The sequence below is a fragment of the Oryzias latipes genome, chromosome 11 (genome assembly GCF_002234675.1).
Source record: "Oryzias latipes chromosome 11, ASM223467v1".
NCBI lineage: Eukaryota > Metazoa > Chordata > Actinopteri > Beloniformes > Adrianichthyidae > Oryzias > Oryzias latipes.
The window spans coordinates 21,408,733-21,436,262 of NC_019869.2; the positions used below are offsets into that span (position 1 = coordinate 21,408,733).

The window sequence follows — 27,530 nt, forward strand, 5'->3', positions numbered from 1 at the left end:
AAATTGTGAATAAAGAAAAAAAAAAACATTAGTTTTCGATTAGATGATGTTCACTTACAGTAAATTTGTATTTCTGAATTGTTTGTATTCCTTTTTATATTAAATTATTATGCCTTCTACTGTTTTAATCATTAAGGTTACATTTAATTTGACCAATTTTATCCTGTACAGAAAAACTACTTTAATAATGGATTCACATGGTTTATTTTTGCTATTTATCATTTTTAATATAATTGTAAAAAAAGGAACTACAATTTAACAATTTCTCAACAGGGTTTCTTTTACTACTTTGTTTCACACACTTTTCCTTAGTTCTAGCTTTACTTTTCTTACTTTTCATATGCTTTTCATTTCGATTGATTGATAAAAATAATTTAATGATTGCTATTTTTCATACGACCCCAAATAACAGCAAAGATCAAATCCAATCTCTGATTTAAAATATATTCAGTGTGTTGTTAGTCAGATGGTATTTTATATTAAAAATAGAAGTTGTTTATAAATCTGAATTTGTTAAAAATATAATTTAGTAGGCATATAAAATTTTAAAAAAATCAAACCCAAGAGAGAAACTGAACTAAACCGGTATGGTCAGTTTGTGAAGTTCAGTAGAATGTGTTTTAATTCCTTGTATTGACCCTCCTTTTCATCTTTGAACATATTCCAGTGATTAAGAACAATACTTGCTGCCATTGAAATTCCAGCTACAGTTACAGGATGTCTTATCTAAAATATGAAATCTTTGGCTTTTGTAACAAGCACAGTTTAAAAAAAAAACAACCAATCACAAAGACGGAAAAATCTAACTAGAAGTATCAGTTAAAGTAATGTGTCTTTCAGTCAAACAGATCTTTAACATTTTGCCTGTTTAATACTTTCTCACACCAAGCATGTCATTATTTACCCAAGACCTCTGTTTTGCTTGACTGCTGTGTTGTGGTGTCCCTCTTTCCCACTCCGCTCCAGGGGGAGCTGAGTGATTCCAGATTGCAGTTGACTCATCTGTGCTCCTGTACTTGGCCGTTAACCTCGCCTCTGGCTCACCTGTGCTCCTGCTCCTACACTTGGGTGTGGACCCTGCCTCGGGCTCGTCTCGTGCCCCCAGCCGTCCCCGAAATCCATCTGGATGTAGCTGTGGAAGTGATCAGGGATTCCATTATATTTCTATGCTCTTTGATTAAGCATTTACTTGATTCCATATATGTTCATGAACATTGTTATGTGAACTGTGCTTGCTTGCTGCAAAGAGGTGCTGAGGTCAACGGCAGGGCTGTCTGTGCTTCCCAGTCTATGTTTTCTTTTCTGTGCTGAGTTGTTTGTGGAACAGAGACAGCTGTGGATTGCAGACTAGACTTGCGAAAGTGATCGACTTTGCCAGGCACGAAAATATCTGCTTGCTTGCAAGTCACAGGATCTTTGTGTTGACGTATTTTACATGTTTACATGTTGCTCTGTTGGATAATAAAAAAAAGCTGTCTGCTTTGGGAGCAGAGAGAGAGCAGAGGACAGGGGAGCTTTCGCTTGATGGTGTCTGATGCATCTCTCCCCTTTGCAAAGGTTTGAACTTTCTTGTGTGATTTGTTTCTTTTCCCATTTCACATTAGATTTTAGTGTCCTGAACCATCCGAACCTGTAAAGGCCATTAGAGGCTGCAACAAAGCCCATCTGCTGCACTATTTAAACATGTAGTTGTAGGGTTGGATAAGTCAATTGTTCTCTAAGAGTTCTGGTACATCACCTATTCATCCTGGGAGAGGATCCCTCGTTCATGTGGACATCCATGAGGTTTCTTTTTTTTTTTCCCAGAATCCATTTTTTAAAGGAGTTTTTCCTTATGGAGAAGGGGGGTCTTAGGGCAGAGATGCCCAGTTTAGCTTAGTCTGTTTAGTTTAGCAATTACCTATTGTATTTTATGACTGATTTCATGTTCTTATGCAATTACGGGTATGAAACCCATTAAGACGACTATTGTTGTAATATTGGAATATATAAATAAAATTGAATTGATTGAATTGCTGTGATTTCTGTTTTCCATCAAGTACTGTTGGGTAAATCTTGCTGTGGCTGGCTTGCAGATGGAGCCCTCAACACAGTTTCCTGGACTCTGGCACAGATTGCTGAACCTGCTCAATCTATGATTTCATCTTCATTTATTCATCTTCATTTTCATCTTTCATCACGACACCTTGAGTCGCACATGAAACAGCGTAAAACTACAGCAAAACTGCTAGTAATGTTGTGCTCTGTGAAATTAAACCATAATGGAAAATATAAATTTCACTTTTTTACACACTTAAATCCTTCTATATGCCATTCATTGATGTATGGTAAACCAATCAAAAGGGTTATTGTTGTCACCTGTGATGGATGTGAAATTGTGGCACCTGCACTTAGGCCCAGATCGCTATACATGGACAGAAAGAGGACTCGGAAAGGAGTATTCCATTAGGTAAATAGATGTTCTGCTGCACAGATTGATGTGGGTAACCCTTTGAGCATCTTTGCATAATTTAGATACAAATATGTATGACTGTTTACATTGTGACAAGTTGAGCTGCTTATGGAACTTGATCAAAATTCCCCTTGAATGTGACCTCACATGATTTGTCATCTGAACACTAAGAAAAGGTGTGGAAAGAGAAGAATAAAATGTTGCCAAATTTTTTAGAGTTTAAATCGGGATAGCTATGAGTTCTAAAAACAAACATAGCCTGGTTAAAGAATCAACAAGTCATTGTAAACCAGGGCCTTCCAACCATTGTCATTGTCATTGCCAGATCTCCCACCCTGCTTGCTTTCTAGCCGCCACTGCCTTACCATGCCTTACTGTCTTTATATTTAAATCAGACTGTTCCAAATTCTGACTGAAAGAGCTCACATGATCCAAGTTTTGAGTAAGGAAGGGATATTGGGGGGAAATCCAGGTTGGGAGATTTGAGGGACCCGGGTCTGGACAGCCCTGCTGACTGATAAATTGAATGATTTGTATATTTGGCAGAGATTTTTACACCAGATCCCCTTCCTGACACAACCTTGTATTTTATCCAGGCTAGGGACCAGAACTGGGGGACCCAGACTTGCCCCTCTTGTGGCTTCATAGTTGGGCAGTGACAGAAAGGGTCTTGCCCAAGGACCCACACTGGATGAAGCTCATTGCGCACCCCAGGAAACCAACCCTGGTTTCCTATGTGCAAGTCTTACACACAGCCAACTGAGCCATCCATTCTTTAATATCGGCACACTTGTAACAATAAATGTCCAAGCGGTGCTGCAGCATTTTGAGCTTACTTTAAGTGGATTCATCAAATTAACACGTTCTGCATTTTTAATCTTATTCTTGTAGACTAAACTGTAAACCAAAGCTCTGAGCAGTTGCAAGTTCCCTAAGCAATATGACATAACGTGACTCATTACATGTATGAGACACCTGCATGAGCGGCTGGTAATTTTCCATGGACTCCACAACAAAAGAGCAAAGTATCTATGATACCATGGCAGACGGTGCTGCATGATACATAGTTCTAAACAATAAAAGTAATTTGACTGAATCTATAAATGTTATTGCTTGAATGTTTTCTTAACTTCTGTATTCAAGGCAAAGCATTGTTGCATTAAGTTGTGCTAATTAGTGGAAACTAGTAAATCATTACTTATTAGATGTTGTGGGTGTGAAAACACGAAGACTTCCTCATTGATACCCTGAAGCCTTTGTTTCTGCCTCATTGACCAATGTCACGGGAGAGACATCCACAAGGAAACTTTTGGCTCAGACAGAACTTTATATATAATGTGGTTACACTGTGGGATTGCCTTTGATAACTGAAAGTTTCAGTTGGGCAGAATTTCATGTATTTCAGAGGGGGCAGTATGATGGCCCACAGCATCATACTGCCCCCTATGAAATGACGATTTATCGTATTTCGGGCAGATACTCGCTGCAGTGTTTTACAGGTAAATACTCTAGGGCGGTTCAGTTAATTAACTCACCTGCTCAGCGTCCTATTTAAGCCAGGTGCGCAGTTGTTCATTCTTTCTTACCTTCAGAGCTCATTCTTCGCCCCACCCTCCTCCCCGGCTTCCACCTGTGGGCTCCGTAAAGGGGGGTTTTGTTACCCGAAAAGTTTTATGGAAATTTTATGGAATTTTATGGAAGTTTTATGGAATTGAACGGAGCCTTATGCCAAAATGAAAATATGTGAATGCCAACTTAAAGAATGTGGAAAAATGTCAAATAAATATTTCTTACTGCAAGAGTTGTCTGACTGAAATACATTACTCTCTTAGTACAAGACCAAGCATAACATTTTCTGCTCTATTGTAAACACAATATAGACTCCACTGATTATAGCAGCATGCAGCACTTGTGTTTTTTTATCCTACTTTTGGACTCCAAACTCCAAGGTGAGTCCATGTGATTATCCTTCTGCCACAGAACTGAACACAAAAAGCAATGTCTCTGTTGAATTCACCAAAAGAATTGTACAGTTTTTTGTCTTCCTTTGTACTGAATTGTTCTTTAACACCAGTATCCTCAGAAAAGACTTGCAGCTATGTAGATGCTGGGACTAATGTACAGGAGTACTTAGTATGTAGTTCTTTAAATCAAATGAGAAAGCCTTGTTGATAAGAGGTTAAAAATATTCAACCTGAAAAACAAGCACAGATAACACTTTAAAACTTGCTCTGGTGTGGAATCATTAAACTTAGACATTAAACTTCCTCAAAATGTCAAAATCCAGAACACATCTATTTAGACATTTTTATTGACGATAACACAGCTGTGTGGCTTTTTTTTTTATTTTTTATTTTTATTTTTTTTGCATATGATGCTTCACAGAGGACTGCTTTCTAAGCAAAGATAAGACTGAGTTTGACCACGACTGCTGCCCAAGATGGGGAGAGTTCCACCACGGACTGCCCCAAGGTCTACAGTGTAATCAGTAAGTTTGGTGTCTGTGTTTGTCTGTGCTTGTATCTATACATGCGGTGTAAATAGACTGGTGTGCACATAAAGTTTGTTATAAAACTTGGACATGGGTGACCAATCATCACTGCTGAGGAAGTGATCTGTATTGACTTTGCACAGTAACTTTTGAACTTTTCTGTTTTGTGGAAGTTAGTTATTTGCATGAGTTTTTAGTTTTTCGAAGTTCCTCTTTACAAACCGCAGTTGGAGTTGATAAAAGCTTAAGTGTTATTAAATCTTTGTTTTGTTTAGAACTGGTAGTGTGGGACCCAAAAAGCAAGAGACTAGGCTTGCTGGAGTAAACTTGAACAATTAATAATTTACAACTGGAACATGACAAGACCAAGAGCTGAGGAAGCAAATAAAGAGTAACAAAGCAGATGATCTGACAGGGATGGAGTAAAAATCCAACACGTAAATACACTAAAGATAAATAACTGAAATGACGATGGCTGTCAATTATTCTCAAATGAAACCAGGTGAGAATGTGGTAGTGGGGAAATTCAAGCCTGACAAAAGAACACGACAAGAACCAAGAAAACATAGCTAAAAATAAACCAAAACAAAGGACTTCATCCTCACAGTATCCCCCAAAAGTGGCAGTTTTTGTCGCAATACTTGGAAGAACAAAACAAAAAACAAAACCAGAAAAAAGTTCTGGTCTGTGCAGCCAAACAAATGAGAGAAATATAACGGCAAACCACAGAGAGCAGGCAGGAAGAGGAGCAGTCTCGAACACTCTCCCCAGGGACAGAACACACGAAGTGGAGCAGTCCCAGCAATCCTTCTCACAGGCCATCATTGCTGACAGGACAAATGAAGAGGAGCAACCCCTGGCGACCTTCCTCTGGAACACAACATGAAGAGGAGCAGCCCTGGTGGTTATCCTCATATACATGACACATGAAGAAGAGTGACCCCAGTGATATTCCTCTGGCATTGAACACATGAAGAGGAGTAACCCCCAGTGACCTTCCTCAGAAATGTAACACACATGAAGAAGACCGTCCCCAGCGACCATCTTCGGGGACTGAACATATGAAGAGGGACAAACCCTAGTGACTTTCCTCTGAAACAATTAGCAATTTGCAGTTTTGTATTTACTTATTTATTTATTAAGTACCTGATTGATTGAATAAATGAATATGAATGAACTTATGAATGTTGTGCTTAACAGATCATTGAGTTTTGCGAATATAAATCTTTAGATCTAATGATGTGTTTAAATGTATTCTGGTGTGGCAGCATCAAACACTTGATCTCCAAAATGCTGTCATGACTTATTCAATTGTTAATGTTTTCCTCTTGCCAGGTCATCATTGTAATCGACAAACTGTTCTCTGACATAGAAAACTACTAATTTTAGAAAAAAAAATACAAAGGTCAAAGTTTTTTTAAAGAATGACTCTAAAGTTCCTAAAGCAGAACTGGAGACAAACTAATGTAATTGCGGCTGATTGTATCTTCAAAAAATAAATCCCTAATGTGCTCATGTTCCAAAATAACTTCAAAGAAAATGAGTTTTCATGGAACCCTCAAATCTCTAAGACGTGGTTAAAATCCTTGATACCTTCTTCTTAAACTTCCAAAAATCTTGAGATTTTTCTCTGGGAAGCATCTCCTTGGTTAGTAAATAAGTAAAGCTGACCATTGTCAGCATAACAATGGAAAGGTATGCTCTGATGTTATTGTTTTTTAATGGAATCATGTAAACTCTAAAGGGGATGGTCCCAGCATGGGGCCCTGTGGTACATCCTAACTGAATGGTTGAATGGTGTGTGAGGAAGTTTAGTCAATTAGAGCATCTCATTGGGAAAAGGAACAGATGAAGAGCTTTAGAGGAAGAGAAATTTAAAATTTAGTTATATTGAACTTGAATAGATTGAATCACACCAAAAGATATCTCTGCTCTAAACATATATTCAAGAGATCAGAAAGATTCTAAATTACCAAAGATTTAAAGTTTTATATGTGTGAGTTGCACTGACTGGGTGGGCTAAAAAAACAGTGCAGAGAAAATCTCGCAAGGAGAATGACAAACATCCTTTTCCAGTGACGAACTGCACTTCAGTAGGAGGGGAGTATACCCAGCAACCTCATGGGAAGGAAGTGAAACAGGATTTCTCAAAAAAAAATGCCCCCCCCCCCAATTAACATCTCTCCAGCTCACTTTCACACCTTGGCTTCTAAACTTATGATTTAAACAGGGATTTGACAAGTAAAAAAAATCCCCTGTTGTTGAAATTCATCCATCTTCTTGTTACTTTGTTTCCGTTTCTACAACATAAAAACCACAAAAAAGGCATTTCCCTTCCTCCAAATACAGACCTGACTCTCTGCAGAGTCACAGAGGAAGTCCCAGCTCATTTTACAACCCCCCACCCCCATCTTCCTCAGATGAACAACATCAGTCACCATGGTGAGCAGGTAAAATATTTTCTTCCAGAACAGTACAGGTGTTACAGTATTTGTGTCTCGCAAATTCTAAATCTTAACCCTGTTAAGTCGAGAAGGAGAGTCTACAGGCAGGGATGCCCAGCTTAGCTTATTCCATTTAGTTTAGTTTAGCAATCAGCTGTTGCATTTTATTTTATGTTTTGTACAATTAGCTATGTGTAGCCCATTGAGACAACTGTGTCGTAATATTGGGCTATATAAATAAAATTAAATTGGGTTATATAGAATTTAAGTCTAAAGTATTTTGATATTAAGACTATTTTTAAACTCTTTGATGAAATCCACAACAATAATTTGTAATATCATTTTTAATAAGATATAGATAGTATCAATTATGGTACATTGGGTGATTGGTCAAGTTTAAACTCACAACAATGTTATTTTAAAATGCAAAAAGCCCCTTATTATTTGCCCACTGTCTCAAATTTGATCCACACATTTCTGACATGGTGTAACTGTATTAACGATGACAATTTTTTTTCGCATAGTTGCAACACAGAAAGTAGATATTTAAAAAATGAATAACAGTAGTTTTTCTCATCATAAAGTTTTAAAAATGTTGAAATGTTTTCCCCGCCAAAAGTCTTTTTGAGATTTCATGGAAGTGGTCATTTTGAAATGAGCAGGAAAAGCCCTTCTACTGCTGCTAATTGAATGATGATGAACTGCAGGGTAGAAAACATGGACCAATTTATTGGGTTTTTATGAAAAGTTTGGATTATACTAATGAGATAGGGGTCTCAGGAATGCATGTATCAAATATGACATAAACGGTCACATAAAGTTAAGCTAAAAAATAGAAAAACAAGTCTTTATATTTTATTATTTTTAATTATATTTGGCTAACACAAAATTATAACTAAATAAATAAATAATAATACTTAGATTTACAGGAAAAAGCTTTGGCTTGGTGCAACCATTATTGGTAGATTTGCCTTTGTTAGAAAAGTTTTTTTTCTTTATTCAATGGTATTTATTCTTCAGAATAATCAAACTCAGGTGTTTTAATCACGGTCATGACCACAGAAGCATTAAAACAATGCACCTGAGCATGCAGACTGCTTCTTCAATCATATGTCCAAAGAGCTACTCACAGTGAACTCCAGAGAGCTGCTGTGACAGAACATCACCTGCACAATGACTCAGCCACAGAATGGTAAGTTACGTAAACTGACAGAATGGGGTCAGCAGATGTGAAGTCACATGGTGTGCAGAGGTGACCGACTTTCTGCAAAGTCAATCACCAATCAAGAACAGGGGGTTTTGTTGAGTGGGTTTCCATCATCTGCACTTGCATGTAAGTGCATTACAAAGCAATATCTACAATATTGTAAAGCGCCCCACCACTAGACTTTGAGGCAGTGGAAACTCTCTGGAGTGACAAATAATGGCTTTCCTGTCACAAGGGCCAACGTTGGGTTTGGAATTATTTCTAAGTGAAAGAAAAAAAATAGGAGTCTGCATCAAAGTGATTTTGTTTCCATCATTTCGCTCATCTTGACTCTGGCTGTTTGACAGACAGAAAATCTATTCAAGGGTGTTAAAAATGGACAAAAATTTCAAAGGAAACATCAGTTGTCCCGTTTAGAAAAAAAAAAAGAAGAGAAGAAGGAAAACACTACAAGGATAAAGGAATGCAGGCAATGTCTGAAATTAACACTCAATTACATACAATATGGAGCAACAGTTGCCACATAGCGAATGAAGGTTTGCACTTAAATAGACTAGTCTTGTTCATTAGTTTATTGGGGATTTCTTCTAAACTCTTCTGCCATTCTCATCAATCAGATGCAATGGGCACAATCATGTCTTTTTCTGTTTGGTTTTATGTGGCACTTGCGCACACAAACAGAGGAATATGTCCTTTATTTCCATTGATGTTCATTCGGAAACGACCAGAATTCATTAATTTATAATTCGTGTCATGGTTGTATGAAAAAATAACAGAAAAATGTGGCAATTTCTACCAGAACCAGCCAGCCTTCAAAAGGAAAACACAAATTGATGAGTGTTTAGTGTGAAATAACTTACATCTTAACTGTGATTTCAACTATAAAAGTATATTAAAGTATATTATATGATTATATATTTTGTTCTTGTGTTTGTATGTATGCAGACTTTGAGTTATTGAGGGCGGGGCAGGAAAGGGGGGTGAGGGTGGGGGTGGGGGACGTCGTCCAGTGTTTTCCACAGGGTGTCAAACTAGCCAGGATGATATGAATCAAATTGTTAAAATGAATCATTACACCCCTAGAAAACAATGATGTGAGTTTTCCGTGGAAGAACAAGAGTGAAAAAAACACCTTTGGAACTAGTTAGAGCAAAGAAATCCCCAGGTGTTCTGCTTTTGCTGAAAACAGATAGAACTCCTTATTCACCTCCATCAGTTCAACAAATCATCATCCTCCAAAAGTTAAAATGTGGAAACGGCTCTAAGTATAATCCCACTTTCATCCAACTTTAAGTTATTCGCCACTAATAAAAAGAGGAGACGTCCGTTGTGGATGTAATGCCGCAAGGCCAGGACCACAACACAAATCTCAACAGCATACTCAGACAGAGATGTGTCAGCCACTGATCCAACAAGGTCTGGACCAAAACCATATGGGGAGTTTAGATAGTGGAAGATGACTGTGAGTGTCACTGATTTTTGTGGCATTTAATAGATTCAGTATGTGAAACCTGCATTTGGCCACATAAAGAGACAGGTTTCAACGCGACGATAAAGTAGGTTATTCAAGGACAGGGGGGGAAAACCCCATATCACTTTCACTTAGCTTTGTACCGAAAACAACTGCAAAAAAAGAGATGTTTGTCTTTTGTACCTCAATGTGAAACAAAAACCTATTTACAATATTCACTACTACAGTAAAATTAATGTATAAATAAAAATAAATTCAAATGCAAGAAAAAAGAAAAATACATTGAAAATTTCTACTTGTTTTTAAGCTGAATATTACTTGTCGTGTTGTATTTATATTATTTTGTTGCTTTAACTTTCAAGCTTCTTTCCCTCTGCTGATTTTTATAATTGTCTCTGACAAGTTTATTTTTCTCTTCTCTGCAAACAAATCTGAAAATGGAAACTCCTAAAAATGTATACCAAATTTATCGATCTGCAATGCATGAATGTTGGTTATATAGAGACAACACAAGAAAACCTGCGGTGGTTCACCGGAAACCATCTGACCACTGCTACTCGTCTGCTCTCATTGGTCCATCACAATATTTGCTTGAATCTACCTAGTCAGACAGGATAATAGCTCTCAGTCACACAAGAGGTTAATTTGTTCTACATTCATTTTAGCTTGAATCTTTTATATCTAATTTAATTTATTTTAGTGGAATTTAGTTCAAAATTATTTATTTTTAACGTGATATTAATTGGAGAGATTTGTCACTAAACTATCTTCGATATTTTAGTGTCTATAGAAGAAAGATGCTAAATAAATCACCCCTAAATGTTTCTACAGAGTGCAGGAAGGCCCAATCCAGTACTTTCAGACAGTTTAGTCTGCCTACGTAACAGTTCCTGTGATGACCCAGAGCACAAACATTTAACTAAAGACGTTTCCTTTCTGGAGATCCATTCAAGCTTTTACTTATGAGGAATTATGATCCCCAAAACAAATCCCAGATGGCGAGTCTTCTCCCTCTGAGAAATGTTGATGAAATAAAGCAAGAGATGAGGCCACTAAGTCTTAGATAAGGAAATGAAACTATAGAACATTCCAAAGATTATCCGGTGACTTCAGTCCCCACAAGAGCCACGTGGATGCATGCTGCGAAAGCTTTGGAAAAAAAAGAGGAAACACCAGGATTGTGCAACTTTGAATAATGAGGCAATGTAGGATTGAAAACCTGAAGGAGAGCACCTGTCTGGGCGAGGCCTGCAGAAAGCTGTAGGAGGGCCGGACATGCGGAGGCGGGCTGAGTGAAACCAGGTAGAATCAAACTGGTGGATTTTTACCTCCTTCCGGTAGACAACCGCAGTCGTTTGTTCCTGCGTCGGTTTGTTGCAACACGAGTTGTGCATAGGCTTGTTCCACTCAGGGAGTGTGTTCCAGTGGTTTGACCTGCTGTGGTTTGACTCAATAAGTGTGTAAGCTGAACTCGATAAATGCTTAGCTCATCAGTCGTTGTCTTTACAGCAGATCTCATGAAAGTAAGTTGTTCAGCTTGAGTTCAGATGATGCCCTGGACACTTTTGGGTCTACTTCTAGTTTGAATTGGATAAGAATAAAATCTACAAATTTGTCCAAAATGGTTTTGATTGTCTTTGACATGCCACTGGTTCATATCAGAAAGTGATTTCTGTCAGATATAAAAGAAAAAAACCAAACTTTACACTTTTGTTGACAATTGAGAGACAATTCTCATTGGAGGATATAGATGGATACAAGCCCACAGATGACAAATCTCCCCAAATCTGTAAATCCAGTTTTGATCTGGACTTCCTTTCATGCGCTCTTGAATAAGGGCAATTCTGTTCTTGCAGCAGCTCTTAGTTGTTATTTTTTTCAGACTATCAATCAGCTATTATTTTTGCAGCTTTAAGAGAAACAAAGAGTGGAACTCGGTCATGCTTCCTGTTGAAGTAACCAACTGCAACATCATGGGTTGCAAGACTGAATTTAGCTCTCCTCGGCCCGCCTGAGAAACGTAAACTTTCCTTGCGTGTCTGACTGATGAACCTGAGCACCACCATGATGATTGCGTCCTGCAGTCTGCATTCAGAATACCGTACCCTGCAGTGCCATCTCGTGGCACATCAGGGAATTAAAAGCAAGTGTGCAGTGTAGAACAGAAACTGGATGTGCCCACACCTCTGTCTGCCTGCCCCAGGGCAGCTGGGGCTACATTAGCTGTTACCATCACCGAGTATGAATGAGGAGTGAATGAATAATGGACAAATTGTAAGTGTTTTGAGCACCAAGAAAATAGCGCAGATAAATCTAATCCATTATTATTCTTATCATTATTTACCCAGTTTAGTCAAGCCTGAAATCTTGCATGCCCCATGGCAAAAAGTTTATTTTTGATTGATGAAGACAAAGATGCCTTCTTAAAAAAGCTATAATGGGGAAAAGTAATTCCCTTTATTTTAGGAAAATGTGACATGCCTGGATTTTGCCAAACTGTACTTTTAGAAATCTGATGATAAAAGCTCAAAAATTAAATTATATCCACCTTGTTAAGCTGCTGACAGTGGTATTGCAGATAGATAAGAGTTCTTATCTAATCATTCTTTAGCTAATTTGTGTTGTCAGGATCTTTGAAATACGTCCGAGGCCTTCAGAATCTAAAAAGAAGGCTCACCTGTGCTGTAACGGAAAGAAAGCCAGTTAGAGTTTCTCCAACCAACACTAAAATTCTCACCACCAGGTAAAGTGAATTCTTTGGCTAGAACAGACGTGAAGCTTCTAGCTCAGCTAACATCATTAGAAACTTTAAATAAACATCGTTCTTTAACAATAGTTTTATACAACTTTAAGAAAAGTTTTATTTTTAAAGAGTGGGAAACTAGTGAAAAATACTGAAACTATTTTAAATTAACTGCGTAAAAACCTTTCACTGTTCCCTCGCTCTGATGTTGACAAAAAAGTGTCCGGCATGGTCCACCAGACTCCGCCCCCTCTGGACGCGCCTGCGTGTTGATGACGCGAACCTAAATTGAACCCGGCGGATTCTATGGATCCTCAGGCGTGACCATAAATGCCGGTTCTGCAGGTCTGCCGGAACCTTGCTATACTTTTCTTGTTTCGTCCCAAACCTGCTTGGGGTTCCACTTCTGGTCACTGTAGGTCCGCCTCCGCGGAGGTGGACGTCGCTGCGTGCCGGATAACTGCCAAACAGCTGCTAATAAGCAGCGGAGCCTCCGTGTGAGCTGTTTCGTCGGGGTACCGGTCCGGATCGAACCGGACGATGGAATTTCCCTTTGATATCAACCAGATATTCACTGAACGGATCTCCTTCCTTGACCAGAATCTCGTAGCGGACCGTTGGACGGCTAGGAGGTGGGTGTGAGGATGCCGGCTCTCTTTGTTAGCATGTTTTGATCATGTAGCACCACCCCTTCCAAATAAATCATCTATAATTATCTCTAAATATCAAATTATTTTTAAGTTTAAAAGTATTACTACATTAAAGCGCCATACTCCCTTATAATCTAATATTTTTTTTAATACATGTGTGCATTAGTTGACAGCAGCCGTTAGCTCTTCAGATTTTTTGCTCTGATGATGTCATCTTCTACGTCATGGTTCAGGCTCAGGCCATTTGCCGGTCAATCAACAATGGGTTCTGAACCAGGAACTGCTACTTCTGTCAGTGTGAACAAGACCAAAGTCCTGCTAGAAAAAGGAGACCAGTATCTCCACAGATTTGTTCAGAAGCGGGATCATGGTGGTGTTTTGTAGACCACCATTTACAAAACAAATCCAAATGTTATTTCATATAAAAGCAGGACTAAAGATCACTGAGCAACCATTTAGTTATTGTGTTCCAAGTCCAGGTGAGAAGTTCCACTCCTTATGAAGCTTCGTCAAATTCTCTCCTCGCTGGTTTGCAGATATTTCTGAAGATGTTTACATTTTCTACTTTAAAAAACAAATTTACACAACCAGGTCAGCTACTTAAAATACATCTAAAGGGGTTGTTATGCTTAAGTCAGTCTCCAACTTCTCCTGCGTTAAAAGGTCCAACTTTTTTGTTTTTACCTCCAATTTATTATCCAAAAGGGGGATAAATTGACTCATTTTAAATTTAAAACGGGACTACAAACACGAGTGGACACATTTGAATAATAAAGGGGTTAAATCTTCTGCTTTACTGGGTGATTTTTTTTTTTTTTTTTTTTTTTTTTTTTCCAGGATTTCAACATGTTTTATGAGCTGAGAAACTGCTCTGAAATCATTCAGACAAAGGGTCATGTTTGGTGTCCAAACCTTCTGGGGGGGTTTTTTCTGTTGAAAATTTTAGATTTTAAATCAAAACACAAAGTTTTAAAAAGAAGTTAATCCAAAACCGTGTCAAGTCTGACAGGGACTAAAGTTCTTATCTTTTAATCAATCAATCAGTATTTTTTTTTTAATCCACCTGCAGTTGAATAAAAAATGGCGAGTGAAGCGCAGATCTTGAGCTCTTTGCTGCGTTTCTGAATTTTCTGCTGTTTTTGTTTGTTGTTGTTTTGTTTTTTTGTCTCTGTCCTTCCACCAGACCTGATCTCCAGGCGAACCTTGCTACGGTCATCGATGAGTTGGGGAGAGCCTCGGCAAAGGTGAGTGCACGGGGGCGGGATTATGGGATGTCAGTTCTTCAGAGCTAATATCTGGAACGAGCAGCAAAACGGTTAGTCCATTGGCTTTGAAGAACCGAAGCCCTGCAATAACATGACCTGATGTTAGATCTACCTTTGCTCCTTTTAGTGGGGTCAGGAGTTTCAAACATCTCAGAAAACTCTGTAGGTGGTACTCTTCACTGATTTTTTTATTTATTTGTGGTATTTAAACCAAACAAACTCATTTTGGGGGGGTTAACAGAATAGGAGGCAATGGAGCAGACCTGCATGAAAAGTTTCAATCAGACATCATGACAACTGGCTAAAACACTTAAAAACCTTTTGATAAGAACCTTCAAAATGCAAAGGGAATAAATATTAAATCAACTGGTGGTCGCTGTTTACCTCACTCTGCATGCTGAGTCATGTTTGCGGTCCCCACAGGCGCAGCAGCTGACCGCGGCGGTGACCAGCGCCTCCAAGCTGCAGTCTCAGCGGCACCAGCTGTACCTCCTGAAGGACGGAGAATGCAGCGGGTACGTCTTCCCCCTCCCTTGTCTACGCTGGTCAGGTGGACCCGCTCAGCTCTGGTGCTGTTGTCACACATGTCTCATGTTTGCAGCGGGCGAGGCGCCGTTGTGGGCTTCCTGAAGGTCGGGCATAAGAAGCTATTCCTGCTGGTGAGTCTCTTATTCCTCCTAACTCCTCCCCCGGTTCCTGGTCCTGCAGTGACTCTCGTTGCCGTGCAGGACCGGCATGGTGTGCACGTGGAGGCGGAGCCCCTGTGTGTCCTGGACTTCTATATTGCAGAGAACCTGCAGAGACACGGCTATGGGCTGGAGCTTTTTGACTTCATGCTGCAGGTGAAGTGTCTCTCCATCTTCTCGTCACCTTCCAAGTGAAAAGCATCAATGTTCAGCTGTTTTATGGACGTGAGGTCGGCCATATCTTCCCAAATGAAATAAAACCTTCCGTTTTCTCTGGTCAAAGTTACTCATTGAAGTTTCTTTCAATTCATTTTAATCCAGAACTTCTAGGTTAACATTTTTTCTTCTTCTTTACCCTGAAAACCATAGACTTTTCCTCATATAACTTCCTGTGAATCTAAAGTCCTCTGGAGAGACATGAGAGGAGGAAAACCATCAGATCATCACCGTCATATCTCTGTGTCACAGCATAAGAACGTGGAGCCGGGGCGGATGGCGTACGACAGGCCCTCGCCCAAGCTGCTGTCCTTTCTAGAGAAGCATTACTCCCTGACGCAGAACGTTCCTCAGGTACCGTAAACCCCCCCCCCCCTTGCTCTGCCTGGAACTGGCTGGATCTGAGGAGAAGCCAGATCTTCAGATATAGTTCCTGTCATGTCACATACTTATCCTAAATAGAGTTTTGAGTTTGTCCAACTGAACAACATGTTTGACTGTCTCCTCATGAACCTGTGGTAGAGCGTTTTTAATCCAAACCAGGTAACTTCCTTTTAAAGATCAGAGGAGAGTCATCTGAGTGAAGCAAGATTTGGGCTGTAGGCGAGGAAACTGCAGATCCTGAGGATGAGGAGCAGTGGGATCCTAAGTGGAGCTTTAGATGTGTGGCTTTTTTTTAGACTTTCTGGGTCCTTTTAGGGTAATTTAAATCGGTTAACCACAGACCGCTGATCCCCACTTGGGCTGGTGGTCACTTTAGAGATGATCTAAATAGCTAGATGGATGATAGATGTAGATGTTTTCATGGTCATCTGGGTGGAGCTGAAGGTACTAATCAGGTTCTAGTCGTTTCTGTAGAGTTTGATCCATTTGAAATATATCTGCTGTTGTTACCTTTCTCTGCCACTAGATGTCCTCTCTTCTCTGCTTCCACCTTTTTAGGTTCCTCCAGCTGTTCCTTCTTCACTCAGCTTTTCCTTATCTCATCCTTATGCTTGTCACTCATCTGTCTGGTTTGTGCTACTGTACATCTGTAATGATTACCCCCAGACCTGAACATGAATCACCACTCACATTTATTCTGGAGAGCTCAGCAGAAATATGTGATTCTCTGTGTCTCTGAAGGTTTTTAGGAAAACTTTCTCTCATAAACAAGATTCAAGATTCAAGATTCAAGAAGAACTTTATTAATCCCCGAAGGGAAATTTAGTTGCAGTAGCAGCACTAGGGAAAAGGGGGGGAGGGGGGGGGGGTAAAGACAAACACAGACACAAAAAATACAGAGAGTAGAACAGGACAAAAATTGAGTAAAATACAATTTGAAAAGTGTAGTCTGTGACTAGAAACTAGAATTTTCATGTACATCCGAGTCTGCCAGATGAGTTGTGGAGTCTAATGGCTGATGGCAGGAATGACTTCCTGTATCGTTCTCTGGCACAGCGAGGGTGTATGATCCTGCCACTGAAACTGCTTCTCAGGTTGTCCACCTCCCTGAAGAGGGGATGGGAAGGATTGTCCATGATGGTCCCCAGTTTAGCCAGTAGTCTGTCCCCAACCACCTCTTCCAGCTTGGCAGGCTTGAGGCCAATGACAGACCCTGCTTTCCTAATGAGTTTATTCAGTCTGTTGGCGTCCTTTGCTTTGATGCCAGCACCCCAGCACACTGCAGCAAAGAAGATGGTGCTTGCCATGACAGACTGGTAGAACATGTAAAGCATCCTGCTGCAAACATTGAAGGACCTGAGTCTCCTCAGGAAGTAAAGTCTGCTCGTGCCCTTCTTGTAGACGGCCTCGGTGTTTGTGGACCAGTCCAGTTTATCGTCTAGATGTACTCCCAGGAACTTGTAGGACGAGACAACTTCCACATCCGTCCCACCGATACAGACTGGGGGAGGCGAAGACTTTCTCCTGCTAAAATCAATCACCATCTCTTTAGTCTTGGCCACATTTAGCTGCAGGTAATTTTCCCCAGACCACCTGACGAAGCGCTCCACGAGGCTCCTGTACTCCTCCTCCCATCCATCTTTCACACACCCGACTACAGCTGTGTCATCAGAGTACTTCTGGAGGTGACAGAGCTCAGAGTGGTACTGGAAGTCAGCTGTGTATGTGGTGAATAGGAAGGGGGACAGCACGGTTCCCTGAGGGGCTCCAGTGTTGCTTGTCAGGGTGTCAGACACACAGCTCTGCAGTCTCACAAACTGAGGTCGGCCTGTCAGGTAGTCCTCAATCCATGAGACCAGGGGGGCATCCACCTGCGTCTTCTCTAACTTCTCCCTCATCAGTCTCGGCTGGATGGTATTGAAGGCTGAAGAAAAGTCAAAGAACATGATCCTCACTGTGGTGTTAGGCTTTTCCAGGGAGGAGTATGCTCTCTGCAGCAGGTATAGCAGTGCATCCTCCACTCCCACCTTGGGTTGGTATGCAAACTGCAGTGGGTCTTGGAAAGGGCTCACCAGGGGTCTGAGATGTGACAGCACCAGCCGCTCCATGACCTTCATAACATGGGAGGTCAGTGCTATAGGCCTGTAGTCACTAGGCGACTCTGGATGGTTTTTCTTTGGCACAGGGACAAGGCAGGAAGTCTTCCACAGCACTGGGATCCTCTGAAGGTTAAGGCTCAGGTTGTACAGATGCTGAAGTACACCACATAGCTGGCTGGAACAGTTTTTGAGTACCCGGGGACTGATGCCATCAGGTCCAGCAGCCTTACGCTGGTTGAGCCTCTCCAGCTGTGCGCGTCACTCAAACAAAGTGACACAAGAAGAATGTGAGCTGCTCAGATCACACACACAAAAAAACATCAAACTGATCTTTTTAGATATAAAACACTGACTTATTTACATGTTTAAAGTTCAAAATCAACTCAGAGGTTACTGCCTGAAGTCATTCTTATCACAGATGGAATTCCTTAGGTTCCTGATTCTTTAACCAAAAGGGATTTGAACCATTTGAGCCTGAAAACTTGCAACAACAGCACTTATTAAATGAGCAATTCAAGAAAACATATGAACAAAACTGTACTCTCAATTTTTTTAATCTGTGCTTCCAAATTGATAAACCATTCTCTCGATTCAGATTAATAAATCGTTCTCTCAGATTAGTAATGAAGGTGTAGATGAATACACTGTTCTCTTTTCTAAATTGTCCTCTAACAGTCCATGCACATGGATTACTTACCTAAAATCTTAAATGTATATTTTTTAAACCCCTTGGCACCTGCTGGGCTCTGTACCAATGAGTTTCTGCTCTGTAACGCATGTGATGTGTCATAAACGAGCTGAAACTCAACCTGCAGTTTGAGTTCGTTCTCCAGTTTCTTCTTCAACCCACCCTCCCACGTCACAGAGGGCTTTTCCACACAGATCACCTCCTCAACAAGAAAACGGCGTGCTGTTGACAGCACAGAGACTCTCAAGTTTCAAGTAAACATAAAAAACCACCAGGGCTGGTTTTAAAGGTGAAGGTGTTTCTTCTTGGAAACCTTGGCACAGAATTCATCCAACTTGTTCGTCTGGTTTCTGGGGGAAAGTGCACAGGCGCGCCCAGGTTACACAAGGGGTCTCCACAGCAGCTTCTGCTCAACCAGCATCTCAGTGTGTCTGTTTTCATCTATGCAGGTCAACAACTTTGTGGTATTTGAGGACTTCTTCTTCAACAGAGCAGGTAGGTGTTCCCCACTGGTCCTCTTCTTCCTCTTCCTGTCAGGGGCTTTTGTTCACAGTGAGCCAAGCACTGGTCGGGGGCGTTCCCTAACCTGCCCCCCTCGCCTCGCTCTGCAGTTTACATTCCTGCTGTTGCTGTACTGTCATGCCAATGGGCCTGTCCTTGTTTTGGAGGGAGCTGTCACCAGCATTTGGCATGCCTCTGCTTTTTTTCATTTTCGTTCATCCATTTAGTTTCTGATCTGATTAGGAATTAAACCATTTGTTTTTTACTCTATTTTACGTTTGCCTCCATGAAAGCCTTCTGTAATTGACTGAATCCAGAACTGCTGCTCTTCTTCTTTTTCTACACACCAAAAGTGTTTTGTTTCACTAAACCCTGACAGGCTCCGCCCACTGTCCTCTGACGGATCAGAGGATGCACGGCTTCTTGTAAGAACTCTTCTTTTCTAACACTTCTTCCTTCCTGTTGCCTGCATCCTCCCCCTCATCATGCTTGAGCTCCTTCTTCTCCTCCTTCTCCTCTGTTTGCCTCCTTTTATTGACCTGTACCAAACCACACATTCTAGCGATATGTTAGTCCCCGACCCCTCCGAACCCCTGCGTCTGCCTGCTTTTGCTCCTGCAGCAGAGGAGCAAACTGACTGCCTCCTGTGAGCTCAGAGTACCGCGCAGAAGACATTCTGTTTGTTCCGCCGCTGGAGTGCACTCTGGAAAAAACACACACACAACCGATGGAACGCATCGTGAAAAAAGAGAAATGAGGAAGAAAGCCCAAACCTCAAGAACAGCCAGCACCAGAGCATCCTGCTTCCCTCTAGTTATTTTTTATTGTGCTGGACTAGAAGGTTGCTCATTATCACTGACCTCCTGTGATGCTTCCATGTGTGTTCTGACTGCAGTTCCCACCGTTCTGCTGCTGTTCATGCGTCCTCAGTTGCTGCAGCTTCTTCTGTCTTCCTGTCAGAGGCTGCCATTCTTCTCTGCTTTTGAACTCAGAATCAGCTGCAGAAACTGTCATCTGTTCAACTTTGGGATTCCCTCCTCCACATGAAACGTACACACAAGCCTTCAAACAAAACACAAAATACTGCCTGAAGCTTTACAAATCCAAGAGGAACTTTCAGAGTCAAACACTTGCCTTTAGGGCCTAAAAATAACAACCCCCTTTTTTAAGCTTTTTTTTTTCCAAAAACAGAGTTTAGCTTGTCTTTAAATGTCACTTCCAGGTCATTTTTCTTTAATGCTCACATCCTGGACCTGTTTATTTCGGCTTCAAATGACATATCAGGGGGAAAAATTGTCAGATATTGTGCTGTCCCATGTAGCTTGATGTAAATGTGGATGAATTTACATAAACCTCCCCTATCTGAATGTGTTTGAAGCCACATATTAAAGGGGAGAGGGCATTTAAAAAGCACATGCTTCAACCCGGAAGTTCTGTTTGTTATGTCTGTCCTCTATAAAATCAGGTTTAGGGCATAACCGAGTATCGTTCAAGCAACTAGACTCTACGGCCGACTATTCTAACTGTTCTGTTCTGTGTTCTCAGCAGCAGTCCAGCTGAGGAAGACTCCCCCCAAAAAGCCAGATGGAGAGATCAAGCCTTACTCTTTAATGGAGAGAGGAGGTGAGCCGCTCTTTGGGGCCTAAACGGACACTGCTGTATGTGCAAAGAGACAAATGTGGAGGTGGATGGATGCAGCACATCCCGCAACAGAGCTGTCAAACAAGACAGCTTTATGACTCAGGCTGATGATTTACAAAGCCATGAAAAAAAAAACAAGTGTAAATCCTGTTCTGGAATGAGAAGATGTTTAAATGGATGACTGAACAAAAAGTATCAAGTTTCCTCTGATCATTTCTGAAATATTCTCCACTAAATCAGCATTTTTCCTCATAAAAATGAATAATGAAAGGCTAGCTGCCAAAACTTTTAGCCACTGTAAATGAACTCAAGTATTTTTTTTAATTCAGCTCTTGATGCACTTTTAGTTGTCTTTAAAACTTCAAACATCAAAACAATGTTTTACCTTTTAATAACCATCTGCGGACAGTTCAGCACTTCAGCCGTTGTTAATTTTCAGCTTCTTTTTTCAGTGTCGTTTTAAAAAGACTTCTCAGGTTCTAGAAACTAACGTTCTTCTTCTCTGTCCAGCGGTACGTCAGGAGCAGAGGACTCCTCCGTGGCCGTTTGCTCCCCACCAGTCTCCTCAGCGGTCGGGATCCTCCCAGTGCTCCCCACCCCTGAGTGTGGGTTTGTCCCCAACCAGGGCACCTCATCGGGTCAGCGTGTCGTCTTCCCCTGGAGGAACCAGGAACCAGAGCCGTCAGTCAGCTCTCATCGGGGGCGGCAGAGAAAGACGCAGCAGGTAGAGATGGGGGTTTGATTCCCTGTTCATTCTGCAGTTGAGACCTTTAATAGTATGGCTCAGAGTCACCCTTAATCAGAAATTACATATATGGGGCTTTTATTATCCTAAATGTTATTATTGTGAACGTAAAAAACAGGTCTGTTAATCGGGATCTATTCTAGAAATATAGGCTCCAATGAAAATCTCTAAAACTAGAAAGGAATAAAAGAGCCAGATTAATTTAAGGTCTCCCCCGCCCCTATTTTTGATAATACTAGTTGGGCAGTTTTCAAAAAAAATCAGTAAGTTTACTTAAAACTGCAACTAAGAGTCAAACAGCCAAGACAAATGAAGTCCAAATCCAAAAAGAAAAAACATTTTAACCTCTCAAAATTTCTTATTTTCTTTTAGTGTATTTAGAACTATCCCATCAGTTTAAATGACTGTAACTTTTCATTTTTATAATACACATTTTCTTAGAATATATTTTAGTCCAAAAGTTAAAGAATAGTTCAATTTTTTTCTACATTTTTCAAAGGAATAAAAAAGGAATTTAAGCAAAAGAGAACCTTTTTTTTTCTTTATAAATGTAAAAAATTTGTGTATAGTTATTATATTTCAAAACATTTAAACAGTTTTTTTTCTCTACGATTATGCTGTTATTTTTTGAATTATTTCACTTTCTTTTATTTCATATTTGCTTTGACATATTTTACTGTATAACATATTCACATTCTTAACTTTTTCTTACAGAATTTTTTTTTTTTTTAATTAAATTCTTTTAACTTATGGGATTCTGTAGTTAATAATATAAAATCTTTTTACTTCTTTATGATGAGTTTAGGACCTGTCCTGGATTTGTAATAAGGTTTTTTTTTCATCAGTATTTTACCTTTTAGAAATATTTTCTTTATTTCTCTCCTGCATACATTTACATTAACTAGTCTTTTTTTTCCATGAAGATGCCTTTGAGTTTATTTTATTTTGAAACTTCTTTTTTGTGAGCTGAATAAATATAATCTTAATTTTCATGCTTTAATTCCGTTGTTTTATCATTTTATTTTACTGTTTTAAATTCTCACTCAACTATCTTAAATGAAAGCGGTCAAATGTCAACAACTTAAAAAACTTCCTGATTTGTGGGCTGTTTTTGATTTGATTTAAAAACAAAAGAATAAAATTACTTTTCTGATTTTATTTTGAAGTTCTTAGACCACTTCCTGTTTCTTGTCCCCTGTTGATTTCCTGCTCTCTAATGGCTCCTCTTTTTTCTCTTTTTCATTCCTCCTTATCATTTTGTCCTGTTTCTTTCCTCTGACCACTCCTGCGTTCACCATCTCATCTTTCACTGCCGTCCGCGAGATCAGTTCCCTTAGCAGACCTCAGCCGGGCTTTCCCTGAATCCCAGCTGCTCCTCCTGTTAGAGGAGAACTCTGTGATCCACCTGCTGCTCCCAGTTCAGAGGAGCAAAGAGCACCGCGCTCCCCTTTGAAACACAGAACGTGTCTGCTTGCCTTTTTTTATATGAAACATTAAAGAAGCTGAACCTCGTGTGTGTGGTCCCGTTTGTTGTTCAGACCTTCTGTCAATCAACCAGAAAACTATTGGTGAAAGCTGAGATGGTTTCTTCTCTCCATCATCTTATCTAAATATATTAACAAATGATTTAAGTTTGTCTTTATCTTTCAGTTATTTAAGACATTTTTATTTATCTTTTGTTTTTGTCCCTTTGTTTTCTTTTGCCCTTTCTCCTCTTTTGTTGCCCCGCCATGCCCTCTCACCTCCCTACGCCTCCTCTGTTCTGTTTTCCTCCTCGCTGCGCTGGTCCTCCTCTTTTCCGTTGGCAGCCAGCCGAATTTGGTTGCCCGCCACAGCCTGTACAGCCAGCACATGGACAGCGGAGCTGCCGGACTGCTGGACAGACGCCTGCCAGGTAAGAGTCAGGGAAAAGTCTCTGAAGCCTATGCCTTAGGAAACTTCCATTTTTATTTTGGAGGACGATTATATTGATTAAATACTTTGTAGTATTTTTTTTTTTTTTTTTATCTTTTCTGCTTTCGAGTCAGCCTCCAGGTGCCTGTTGCATTCTGGGACAGAGCTGTCACAGGACAATGAAACTTGTTTACTCCATGTTTTCACGGCAGTTTGAAAAGAAAAGCACTCAAAAGAACATTTCAGAGCCCCAACTGGTTTTTTTGTTGTTGTTGTTGTTTTTATCTCATCAAAACATAATGAGTATACTAATAAATATGCAGAAGAAGGAACATGATTGTTGTCTGTCGTGCTCTAAAGAAGCATTTCTTAATTTACAGTTACTAGAAGCGCCTTAAATCAGGCTAAACTTTCTATTTGGAAGGTGTTTCCATTGTGGGGGAAAAAAAGTCTGTTTGTGGTATTTTTGTTGGTGGTTTTTCTGATTACCGTCTGATCGATTAGTAGCACCTCCAAAGTCTGCTCTGGTCCTCATCTGTGAGCACTTGTGCTTTCTCAGGTTTAAGGCCCGTGCCAGGTCAGACTCGGGAGTACACAGACACACACAGCTCGGCCAGCATTCACACACTCCAGAGCAGGTATTCACACCGCAGCACTGGACGCACAAAAGCTCACTGACGGGGAAACATCTGTCAAGTAACACGGAGAGGGTGAAGCCGCAAGAAGGTGGAGGTCCATAGCAGCTCCATTGCTTTTCATTCTGCCTTGAACACACTTTGAAATTCCAGCTGAACAACAGTTTTTGGCTTTCTGCAAAAATGCTACTTTAAAAAATATATATATATATTTTCACTAGAATGTGTTTAGAAAAAGTCTCTAATCAAGATCAGACTTTCTTTTGGGCTCTTTTATAGGTTAAACATTTAAATGTCTTTACTAAAATGGAGGGAAGTTCTATTTTCTTATTTTCTGAAATGGTTTAATGCCATAACAATTTTAAATATTTAAAGTAATTGATATATATATATATATATATTTTTTTTTTACAATGTTTTTAACGATTTTCTGTTGATATTCTGACTTGTAAATGCGGAATATTAACAGATGTTCTCCAGACCTTTGTCTTTCATTACATGTCTGTCATTACGTGAAAGTAGTGAAATGATATTTTTATTTTAAACGTTGGAAACGGCCTTGGCGTGTTACAAAAGCAGGTCTTCCAGCTCTGCAGGATTCTGTGACGTCTCACCTCCAGAATACCTGATCTTCATCGCCGTGTCTGATTACAGCTCCACAAAAATGCTGCTCTGAAAGAAGCTGTGACATTAGAAAAAGGTCAGCAGCTTCACGCTTAACTGAGCTGAACAAAAAAACAAAAAAAGAAGTCGGTGGTTGTTGGTGTTCCAGCAGTACGGGGAGGAAGCAAATGAAAGCCTTTCATTCTCACTTTCTCTGGAAACCCTGTTGGTTGAAAGAAGAATCTGTGAGCTACAAATTCCTGCAAAGTTCCTTTGTGATGTCCAAAGACCCTGATGAACTACAGTTTTCCCAGTGCTGTTTAAAGTTCTGAGGAGGTGACAAACTGCGTTACCATGGAGATCCTTGATCCAAACTTTAATGTGTGGAAAAACACATCAATGGAGAAGGGAGCTCCAGAAGCCTAAATTTGCTGAGTGTAGAGGTTCAGTCTGGAAAAGAACTCAGTTCTGCAGGGCATGGTGTGCATTTACATGTACATTTATCTCCTTGGTAATTGCATATTTATCACTTTCAAGTACACAGGTACTACATTCTTTACGTGTTATTGCGTGTAATAATAAATGTAAAACATGTATACATTTTACATACCATAACGCTTGTTATACATGTGCAAATATTTATCACGTATAGCAGAATGTAATACACGTGTAATGAAATACATAAATTAATTTGAGAGATGTTAATGCATGCATTTATTTACATGTAATTATACATGTAATACACATAACATGTATTTATCTACAAGTATTACATGTATAATTAATAAACATAACATGTTTAATAATTATGTTTTAGTTCTGAATTGTAAGGATGTCTTAAGTGTGAGCGTTGATGTTCTGCTGCTGTGATTTTAGTCGGGTCTGTACTGAACTTGTGCCTAGAGGCCCCTCCCCGTCCATTTTGGTTGGGTCTTTGTTATGGTCTCAGGCTCCGTTTAGGAGCACTCGCATGTCCTCCATGATGGGTCCTCGCTGTGTCCGTCTGCCCCTTTTGACGGTGAACCATCTCGCCTCATTCTGCAGGTCTCCCATCTCCTCAGTTTTCCCTCCCCTGCCGTCCATGACAGACGCCCGAGCCGGCGGATGGAGGCCTTCAGGTTCAACTGGGTCTGTCGTAGAGGACGGCCAGGTACCGCGCGGTCAGCGGAGCTCGGAGGCAAGCAACTGCAGAGCGCGGCTGGGAGAGGGCGGAGGGCAGAACCGAGGCCGGTGGGGGTCTGCAGGACAGGCCTTCTCCCCAGCCCAGAGGGTGAAGCACATGCAGGAGTACAGGAGCACACGGCCCTGGTGATCCAGATCTGGGCTTTCAACCTGGACAGTCTGGTAGAGCGGTGGCAGGACTCTGACCTGCTGCTCCTTCCTATGGGGGCTTTCACACGTGACAGGAAGAGTTATGTCAGCTATCGGAGCTCCGGATCTGCTTTGTGCACGACCAACGAGCACACTCTCTATTGGGTCAGAGACGTGAGGATCTCTTCCTGTTTGTGTTTCGAGTTCACAGACTGATGAAGTGATTGGATTCTCCAAGGATGACTTCGTTTTTTTTATGAATCTTTCAAACATATTCCTATGTTTGTCAGTGATGATTAAAAAAATGTTGATACAAAATATAATTCAGTTTAGTCAAGCCCACAAACACAAAAAAACGAAATGACAACAAACTGAAAAAAGATCAGCTATTTCAGAGGATCTTCCGTGAAAATATTCAATCTCATCTTTCTTTCCACATCGTCACAAACCGGAGCTGCTCCTAAACAAACAACAGGATTCCTTCCTCATGTTGAGAATGTTTTCCATTTTGCGTATGTACAAGCATTTGTTTACTGATTTATGCAGCTCCAGGTCTCTAAAACTGAAACTACAAACTATAAAAACAAAGAAAAGTATCTTTCTGCAGAGGATGATTGTCACAAGCAGGTCCTGCAGGTTTTGGAGAGTCCCAGAGTTACGGTTAGATAAACCCTCACAAGTACAGTTATAAGCAAAGTGAAGGAGGCCTGTGGAGAACTCAATACTGAAGCCATTCAGTTGAAGGCAGAAGCTTCTGGGTTCACTCATCGTCTTGTAATTGATCACCTCCTGTTTGAGACAAAATCTTTCGCTGGACACAAGATCTTTACTTTTGGATCAGAGTCTCCAGCTCTGTTTTTAGAAAAGTGCTAAAGAAGCAAGAATTGCAGGTACACATCCAAAAAAAAAAAGAAAAACACCCTTCTGGTTGTGCCAGTTTGAAGGAGTGTCGTTTATTCGCTCATTATTGTGACCTCGTCTTGGCCTCTGCAGAGCTCCAACGCCTCCCTCAGCACAGACGTGCCTTCCGAGCAGTTTTTTTGTTTTTCCCAACCTAAGAAAACCCTGTGAACCATGAAGGCGTGAGCTGCTCGCCGAGATGGTTAATGATTACAGGTGAGTACTTTTACTGCTTCAGAGAAACTGGCAACCGAAGGTGCAACCTCCCAGCAACCAGCCCCCACCCAGCGCTGGACATTTGCCCCTGCCAGCCTGAGAATCCATCAGCTGTTTCGCTGTGGAAAAAATGCGATTCCCGAACTACGAATTCTGGGACAGTTGAAGCTTGTCTTCAACATCCTGATCTTCCAGAAGCTCAAACTAAAGAGACTTATCCTCATAAACTGTCAGAAGATGCAAAACCCGAAAACTCCAGCTACCATCAATGCTCCCTGCCTCCTGTGAT

The 27,530-nt window shown here is 40.5% G+C and overlaps 1 protein-coding gene and 1 long non-coding RNA gene across 11 annotated transcripts; one reads left to right on the top strand and one right to left on the bottom strand.

Moving 5' to 3' along the window:
* Window positions 1-13,057: 13,057 nt before the first annotated feature.
* On the top strand, window positions 13,058-27,036 carry atat1 (alpha tubulin acetyltransferase 1). 10 transcript variants are annotated; one of them, XM_023960061.1, is made up of 13 exons: window positions 13,058-13,440; window positions 14,642-14,702; window positions 15,147-15,238; window positions 15,325-15,382; window positions 15,452-15,565; window positions 15,779-15,979; window positions 19,246-19,291; window positions 19,677-19,722; window positions 20,843-20,920; window positions 21,449-21,662; window positions 23,492-23,577; window positions 24,136-24,214; window positions 25,859-27,036. In XM_023960061.1, exons 1-13 carry the CDS (start codon window positions 13,349-13,351, stop codon window positions 26,339-26,341), a joined length of 1,650 nt encoding a protein of 549 aa, XP_023815829.1. In that variant the 5' UTR covers window positions 13,058-13,348; the 3' UTR covers window positions 26,342-27,036. The 10 variants fall into 10 exon arrangements, with proteins under 10 accessions (XP_023815829.1, XP_023815830.1, XP_023815834.1 ...); XM_023960062.1 differs by having other exon boundaries at window positions 20,846-20,920; XM_023960063.1 differs by having other exon boundaries at window positions 13,059-13,440; window positions 15,878-15,979.
* LOC110015954 lies at window positions 14,263-15,235 on the bottom strand. Its single transcript, XR_002291217.2, has 3 exons — window positions 15,108-15,235; window positions 14,836-14,986; window positions 14,263-14,753 (listed from the first exon to the last, which is right to left on the bottom strand). It is a non-coding gene; the product is annotated as an uncharacterized LOC110015954 (long non-coding RNA).
* Window positions 27,037-27,530: the final 494 nt, after the last annotated feature.

Bases quoted from the DNA above. Each gene is read 5' to 3' on its own strand.
- atat1 (XM_023960061.1), top strand. From the start codon at position 13,349: ATGGAATTTCCCTTTGATATCAACCAGATATTCACTGAACGGATCTCC. The intron at 13,441-14,641 runs GTGGGTGTGAGG...TCCTTCCACCAG, and splicing joins GACCGTTGGACGGCTAGGAG to ACCTGATCTCCAGGCGAACC. The intron at 24,215-25,858 runs GTATTCACACCG...CTCATTCTGCAG, and splicing joins ATTCACACACTCCAGAGCAG to GTCTCCCATCTCCTCAGTTT.